Below are 8,563 nucleotides of genomic sequence, written 5' to 3'. Positions count from 1 at the left end.
CTGAGTGAGTGACAGCTGGCTCTGCCTATCTAGAGGCAGAGCCAGCTGTACCCGCCCCCTCCCCCGTCCGTTCCGCCAGTCAGCGCTGGCAGATCGGAGTGTGGAGAGGGGAATCCAGCCCCTCCCCCTGTCACAGCAGAGAGCCGTGACAGGATCGAGAAGTGAGGGAACCCGGTATGTTTTCCCTCACCTCCCGATCTACTGAGCCGACCTGTGACAGTCTCATTGTCACAGGTCGGCTTAGAACTATGTCGTGAGTGGAAATCACTCATGTCATAGTTCTCCTTTAATGCCAAAGAAAATGTTTGGCTTTAGTTCTCTTTTAAAGTGGTAAAAAAGCTGGGCATTTTTAACTTGCATTCTCTTCATTAAGGTAAAAATACGACCAGCAACTTTCCAAGTTGCCCTGTCCCCTCCACACTTACCTTCATTCCTTTGTCACCTCCGCCAGGTCTGTGGTCTAACAAACTTCCTGGTTAGTTGTCAGTTGGCAGTCAATCTGTTGGGAGGAGATGAGGGGTGTGGTGAGGTGACACGCTTGGGTGTCTCCTCAGCAGCCGGCTAGCTTAAGGAGACACCTGCAACAGGGGGGGGACTCAGGTAAGTGTGAACCTCTTTATTATAAAATGAACAACAAAAATGAAGGATTATTATGACTTGAAGCCTTACAGGTGTTTTCTGTGTTGTTTTTATATGAACACTTGTTAATATAACTAGAATATAAAGTCCTGTCCATTTCACACTGTTCAGAGCAAAGACGCAGAAGTCTGGAAGATGACGAATCTCATCATCCGCAGTGTTCTTGTGAATGGATCCAGTCGGGGAATCGGCGGGCGAAAAGTGAAGGGGGGGCGCCGGCCGAAAATTGCACTTTTGGCTAAATGCCGAAAGTGACATTTTCCTGCCGTTTTGTCGGCGCGGCCGTGATTCCTTTCATCCCCGCTGGGACACAGAGCAGTGCCCAGCGGGGATGAAAGGAATCAGAGAGAAAATGACAGCCGGCCGAGCGCTGCGGGACGAGCGCTGTGAGCGGCCGGTGTCTTTCCTCCCACACCGCTCGGCCGCCTATCACAGTGCAGCAGAGCGGTGTGGGGGCGGAGACAGCCAGCGCTGTCACAGGAGGCTGGGCTCTCCTCTTGCAGCCTCCTATGACAGTGTGTGTCAGAGAGGAGAACGGGTACAAGCACTCAGTGATCAGTGATCGCTGAGTGTTTGTACATAATTGAGGACCTGGTATGTATACTATATCCTCAATTATGAATGAATGGGAGTGATCTACATCTCCTCCTGTTCATTCATAATTGTAGTTATAGTAAACATACCATGTTATCAATGAACAGGAACACTCATAAAGGATTCCTGTTCATTGATAACAGGGGACACAGAAAAAGAGATTGAGGACTCTGTGTCCTCAATCTCTTTTTCTATTTTTAAAGGGAAATATCAGGGGTCTGTTTAGACCCCCAATATTTCCCCGAAGCCCCTAAAAGTAAAGTAAAAAATAAAAATATTTAATAAAAAATTAATTAATAAATAAAAATTGATTTAAAAAAATGAAAAAGTTTCAAAAAAAATAAAATATTAAAATTTGAAAAATTAAAATAAAAACATGTGTGTGTGGGGGGGAGGTGCAGGGTACAGTTCCAGTGGTTGTTTATATAATGGGGGGGGCGAAAAAAAATTTCTGCCCGGGCGCCCAGAACTCTGGTTACGCCACTGCTGCTCTGGTGTCCTCGGGGTACATGGAGATTGTCAGCTCTCCTCAGAAGAAGTTCTTATTGTTCTGGGGTTACTGATCAGAGATGTCTCTAGTATACTTGGCCACCGGGACAGTCAGGATTTTCAGGGAGTTGTCCCACGATCACTGAATCCCGGTGTTGTATTTCTCCCAGTGTTCTATAGATAAGACCAACTCATCGAAATCTCCAACTGTGTCACTTACTGTAACGCTTGAGGAACGGGGGCTGATGAGTTTTATAGATCACAGCCACGGATGTCTGTCAATCACGAGTACGAGTAGGAATTTTTACTCAAGTTCCCCTCAAGCCTGTGGAAGGCACTTAAGCACAGTTGAAGCTATCATGAGGGTGAACAGTCAATAAGGCAGAACGGTAGTAAAAAAAAAGTAACTATAGTAGAATCTCGCTGAATACTCTGTAGCAGCTTGAAATGTCTTTGCTTTAGGAAGTCAATGAATAGAGAAAGTTTTAGTGAAACAAAACTTTACACTTTGTGAAACAATTAATGTTCATTGTATTTGGTATTGAATAAGGTGATACTTGCAGCCAGTAGGCTTGGGTTTGTAGTGTCTTGAGCAGATAGTGAAATCCTGGATGAATCCCAGAGTAGTAGCTTAGCTGAAAGTCTTGGAGGCTGTGCAGCAGGTGGTTGCTAATGGCAATTGGAGAGATCAGGAGCAGCATGCAGGTGAACCCAGCAATGAGGCGAGAGGCACATACAGTCAATAGGGAAGAGTTGGTGGAACAAAGGATCCACAGGTGGTATGGAAGGTGTAATGCTCAGGGTTAGTAGCAGGTTATGAGGAGGTTCAGCAGTAGCAGGGATGTTGACTAAGCACATGGAGGCTGAGTCTCTATTTCCAGCATCTGCATTTGTTGCACGAACACCGGACAGGTAAACCTTGTGGTTTAAATCAGCAAGGAAGGAGCAGAGTTGTGACGTTGTCAGCAAGGGGGCGGAGTCAAGGCAAGTATGTTACACTTACATCACTTCCAGTGACTTGGCGGCAGGAGATTTCGACGAGATGGAGTTAGACTACATAACAGAAAGACTGGGGGTGCTCTGTACAGCTGCATTTTCACAATACTCAGCAGTTGGCAAAGTCGACGAGTCTTCTGATAGGCATCCTCTACCCTCTCCCTCTACTACTATCGCAATTCTACATGAACGCTCCTCCCATGGCCTGCCCCTCAATATTGTCACTGCACACAGGTGAGGTTCCACTCATGCCCCAGCAGACTGGTGAGTGCAGACTGTGCCCCTGCTTGGGACATCTGGGTGTATAGGGGTAACAGTGCTGGGGGTAACAAAACACACAGCTCAGGTTTCATTTTTTGAATGGCCTAAAGGAGAGGGAGGTGGAGATGTGACTGCAGTCTGAGGTCTATGAGATCTGCAGGCTTTCATCTCAGAAGTACATTGGGAGTTGTACTAGTCTGCTGTTATGCCACACCCCCCGTCGTGTTTTTCCACAGCACGCAGTGTCAGGATAGAGAACGGGAGCAGACCAAGAACGTCAGTTCCCTGATCCTCTCTGTGATCACTGAAGCATGAAGCGCTCCTAACGCTTGTTGCTTCTGTGAAGATATATATAGATATATTCATTTTTAGATATATAGTGTTCATTTCATAATAGCATAGATAATAATATGTAGCTTTGTTTTCAGTAGTTATACATGTAGAATAATGACAATAAGAAAGGTTTCATATATACTTGTTTTGGAACTAGAAACTGTCTTTGAGTTTCTATACACAGGACACAGCTGCTGAAGCCTGATAAGCTTACGTACGAAGAACCAAGAAAGAAGAACATAACAACCCCACATCCAAGGACAAACGGCCGAAGCAGATAACCAGGACGACTCAGTGTCTCAAGGCTGAAACCACAATGACTTGCCTACGTGTCAAAGAAGAATTCGAGAGGTGAGGGCCAGATGCGAAAGAGGAACTTCACCCAAGACAGAGGGAGAAGCTGGGGGCAAAGACGAGGGCTATAAGAGACTGCGGGAGGGAAAGGGTTTTTCAGAGTTACACAGACTGGTGCCTGGGACAGTCCCTACACATGTCAAGTCTGTTGTAACCTCCGCATATGCGTTACAATAAACCTTGATTGGTTCAGCTAACTGAGTCTTCTGATTCCGTGGGAGAATTCTCCCGATACTTCAGTTGTCAGAAGCTGACTGAAGTGCCAGGTATACAGACTATCAAGCACATTCCTGTGCTTGATGATCTGTATTGGAGGGCAGGAAAGATATCAGAGGTTTAATAGACCTCTGATGTCTCCATAAACTTCCAAATGCTGTCACATATGGGCTTGTTATCCCCTTTGTGATAGCAAAAGTTAAGTGAAAAAGTGATAAACAAGTAAAAAAACACATTTGTGTAAGGCATGCACATGTATGTAAATAGGGGGGGTTCTAATAAAAATAAATATAGTGTGATGAGTCGGGTGCACTGTGGGAACACACACCAGCAGCTGTATGGTGTAGTGCAGCAGCTGGTGGGAATGCAGCCTAAATGGCGGACCGCAGTACAGACACTTCTGTCTGGACGAGAGTCGGACCTCGGCTCAATTAAAATTTTATTCGCTGGACCTCCTTGACTTTGAATTCACTACCCCTGCTATAGAGCATCTCATATTTACAACCATTACCAGCAATACATCATCTGTGTGCTGAGGTCTATGGAATGCTTTGATGCCGTCACACATTAGTAGTAACATTATTCACAGTATAACCTGTTGCCTGATAAGATTGCAGCTATAAATTCCATATGACTTTAGCCTATATGACACTGTGATAATATGTGCTTTATATTACTCATGTTCATTTTTTATTTTTTAACAGGAACTAAAATCTCTGTCCTCAAAACACTCAAACCTTTCTACTGTCAGACTTGGTAAGAACTCATTATACTAACATAGGCCTGCGCAGGATGAAAAGTTGCACACCTTTCATTCTGTCACACAAGAGGATCCTGTCAGTTAAGCCTCTTTCACACAGGAGGGGAAAGGGCAGTAAAACCGTGGACTAGATATGCGGTTTTACTGCCCCCCACTGTAATGGTAGCACTGCAGCCGCACAGTGCTGTATACATTGCCGCAGCATAGCAAAAAATATACAGCATGTCACATATGACAAATGGTGCTGCCACGGTCTGCCGCGACAATTGAAATGAATAGGACTGCAATGCAACGCGCGGTTACATGGTTGCAGCACGGTACTTTGATAGAAAATCCCATTGGGATTAAAACAACAAAAACCTGCATTCAGGAGGCGGCAGTATCACCTACTGTACACCGCTGCTCCACCACCCTCTGAAAAATGATCCACTGTAGACAGAGCCGGTGCTAGACTATTTTGCGCACTAGGCAATATCAGCTACTTGCACCCCCCAGCCCCCCTCCTGTGGCACATCCCCCAATTCCCCACACGCAGCCATATTCTCCTGCCATCTAGCTTCCACGGGCGATAGATGGATGTAAGCAGCCAGGACAATAGCCAGACTACTATTGGCTATTTTAATTTGAAATAGCCAATAGCAAACTCGCTATTGAAACACCAGCAACTGAGCAGGGGAGCTTGTCTCTCAGTTCTGCTTCTCTGCTCAGTGGGCAGGTGCAATAGCCAGCCTGCTATTGGCTTTTACAATTTGAAATAGAGGGGGGGGACCGTGGGGGGGGGGGGTGAGTGGTCGAGGCTGCTCCCTAGGCAGCAGTGGGCTCTAGGCGGCTGCCTAGTTTGCCTAGTGGCAGCACCAGCCCTGACTGTAGATCGCTTTTTAGAGGACGGTGGAGACTACAGCCCATCTGACCTTAAAAACACTGTATGACAGGATTAGAGTGTTTCCCAATCATTGAAACCCTCAAACTGAGTGGATAATATCAGCTGACTGTGGCTAAATAGCAGAAAATCAATACACATTTGCAAATAAAGGTAGGCTTTGAAATGATAATATTGTAAAAAGAATAATAAGCATTGAACATTCTTCACATTTTCATGCTCACCAAGCTTTCATGTAAAAGTCACAAAGGTGATGTCCTTTGACCCCTGACTTCCAGCCCTTAACCACGGTTATTACCATGTTATAGAATGATTATTTCCCCGAATAGGCCCACGATCACCCCCACTAGTTCGAACTGGCCTTCTCACCACAGTACCGACCCTAAGGGCTACAGGGAAACATCCGTCACAATGTCATGGTCTGACTTCGCAATTTTTTCTATTGTCTTTACTGTTTTTTCTTTAGAGCGTGAATATACTAAACTCTACGTGTATAGATCTCAGTCTGCAAACTGACCCATGAAACGTAATAATGATTGATCTATGTAATGATTCCTTCCTAATTCTTTCAATAAAAATTTAACATGCTAAAAAAAAAAAGTCACAAAGGTTTCCTAAAAGCGCAAATTTTAAATTATTCTTTCACCCTACATTGGGCTGGGATCCGGGGGGTATAAACTACCAGCACTATCCTGGCGTTTTTATGTATGTGTTATTTTGACATTGCAACTTATTTTGCCGGACAACCTATAAGAAAATGGTGCTGCTAATATGTTGCGCTCAGTCTGAATGTGAACAAATAAACTAATGAAAATCACCTCAACAGGTGAACATGAGTGAAGTCAAATGGATAATGTCCTACATTGTAAAACTAAACACATGTGGAATCAAATTGTATATAAATCTTGCCATCTGTGTCCTAACCCCAAAAGGTGTGCGAATGTGGATACAATAATACGAATCCGTGCTTCCACTCCAATTAATACAAGGAATGCTACAAATCTTATACTGGTGTAAAACATATAAGTGGTATAACAATAAACAAGTGCATCAGAAAGTGGTTAGCTGAGGTGACACAATAACAGTATCCCTCTGCTCCAATATATAAGTCCAAAATAACCGCAACAAAAAGTCTAAGGAAGAGAAAAAAAAAATGGATTTACTTTCCTTTCTTAGAAGGCATTGATATGTCCAAAAAAACTGTTCAGTCTATGATCATACTGAGCAACGATGATAATCAAAACAGCGATCTGTTATTTTACTGGTCGGTCGCCTCTTCAGTCCCACATGGATGGGCTAGCCGTGTACAACTTCCCCCTTCCTGTTCAGTCAGATCACACCACGCCATGTCAACGGCGGTTGCCCCTATGATGTCTCAAAGGAAAAAGGTGTGGAGAAAAGGGGGAGAGTGCCTAAGTGCAGTAAAAAAAAAATCTTTTTCCACGACCAAGAAAACACTTACGAGATCGTAGAGATAAAACCACATGTAACGAAAAGATTCTCAGCTGTAGGAGGCAAAGACTCGTCGATTTGACTTTATCAAAATGGGGGAAATGGCACCATATATATCTTTAATATTAATATAAAAAAGAAAGCACCTGATAATGCCAGATCAGCACGCATCACCCACTTAAGGATCCATGCACACCAAAATCAGACCTAAAAACGTAATTTCATGCTACGTTGACATCTGTTGCATTGCGGGTTTTTTGGAAAAACTTCTCTGCCTTCTTTTTTGCTTTAATTGCATTTTTCACATGTTGTGTTGTGCTGCAAGCATTCTCTACTTTATTTTCAGTGCACTGCAACACAGCGCAGTGGTGTGAACTGGTCTTATTAACACCCATACATTTTCGGGTTCCCTTCCATTGACATCTGTTGCAAAAACGGATGCCTCAGATCTGCGGTGAATGTGACCGAAAACCATAAATGCATCCAGGATTTAGATTTGTTTTTCTATTGATAGATGTAACCAATCCAACAAGCATTGAATCAGTGTGCAGAGATATTACAGAAAGACTGAATGGACGGGGATTGAATTTGCAGATAAACAATGCAGGAATTGCCTTATTTCACTTGCTGCATGAAGCCACAGCAGAAGACATGATGGAAATGTATAAAACCAATGCAATTGGACCAATGCTGGTTACTAAGGTAAAGTCTTTTCATGTTTGAGTGTAAGGACAACAGCAGAGGAGCAGTTTTACTTGCAGCACTGTATGTCTTACTGCTCAGTTGCATCAGCTCAATGTATAGGCATTACCCCTCTGAGCACAGAAGCATGGGTGAGAATGGTAAGTCCATATGAAGAGTTGTGGGAATTTATCCCTGTGTATAAATTGTATGACATCACCCCAATAAATATCTGAAACTATGCCATGGCCAAATTTAATTCAAATATTTTATGTGCAGCCAATGCTGCAGTGAGCCAGTATATGTGCCTTGTAGAGGATAGGGCCTGGGAAAGTGAAGATTAACCCTAGGCAGATATATTAATGGAGCTCTGTAATCATTACTATGTCATTAAATGTATTTTATAACTGCAAGCAGTGTAGGTATCTGAATTTGACTTTAAGGCTTTTCCCATACCTGTAAAGCAGGGCTGTAGTGTGAGAGAAGGAAGCAGCGCCAGGAGCCAAACAGTTCATGTGCAGACAAGACGCATGCTGATAGGAAGAGAAAGCAGAGTGACAGAGAGATGAGCTCTCCTTTCATGTTCCAGTGACAGAGTGGGGGTGGGAGGTCCAGGGCAACTTGGGCTTAGAGGAAGTGGGTTATTTAATTGATACTAGCCATCAGACTGAGGACATCAAGTGGCAGAAAAAGTACTGTGGTATTCATCTGGATTGAAGGTAAAATTGCAGCAAAAGCTGGTTTTGTTATTTGTGCCGGATTTCCCACAAGGCCAACCAAGGGCAGCAGGGAGCAGAGGGGCGGCAGGGGTGTGGGATTCCTATCTCCTGATGCCCAGGACATGAAGTGTCGGGCGGGTAGTTGTTTTCTACATTTATCCCTGCTTTCCCAATGTACAGCATAAAGCC

The 8,563-nt window shown here is 44.0% G+C and overlaps 1 protein-coding gene across 1 annotated transcript in view; it reads left to right on the top strand.

Moving 5' to 3' along the window:
- The first annotated feature begins 3,628 nt into the window (after positions 1–3,628).
- The window catches only part of LOC108789583 (C-factor-like), a 10,918-nt gene continuing 5,983 nt past the window's right edge, over positions 3,629–8,563 (top strand). Inside the window, exons 1-3 of the mRNA XM_018559641.1 lie at positions 3,629–3,663; positions 6,852–7,008; positions 7,569–7,676. Of these exons, the coding sequence (XP_018415143.1) occupies positions 3,629–3,663; positions 6,852–7,008; positions 7,569–7,676 (300 nt within the window). The remainder of the gene's footprint in view (positions 3,664–6,851; positions 7,009–7,568; positions 7,677–8,563) is intronic.

This window comes from Nanorana parkeri, unplaced genomic scaffold, assembly GCF_000935625.1.
Source record: "Nanorana parkeri isolate BGI_ZX_2015 unplaced genomic scaffold, ASM93562v1 scaffold409, whole genome shotgun sequence".
NCBI lineage: Eukaryota > Metazoa > Chordata > Amphibia > Anura > Dicroglossidae > Nanorana > Nanorana parkeri.
The sequence above is the reverse complement of the archived record's forward strand: the minus strand, read 5'-3'. Positions and strand labels throughout refer to the sequence as shown.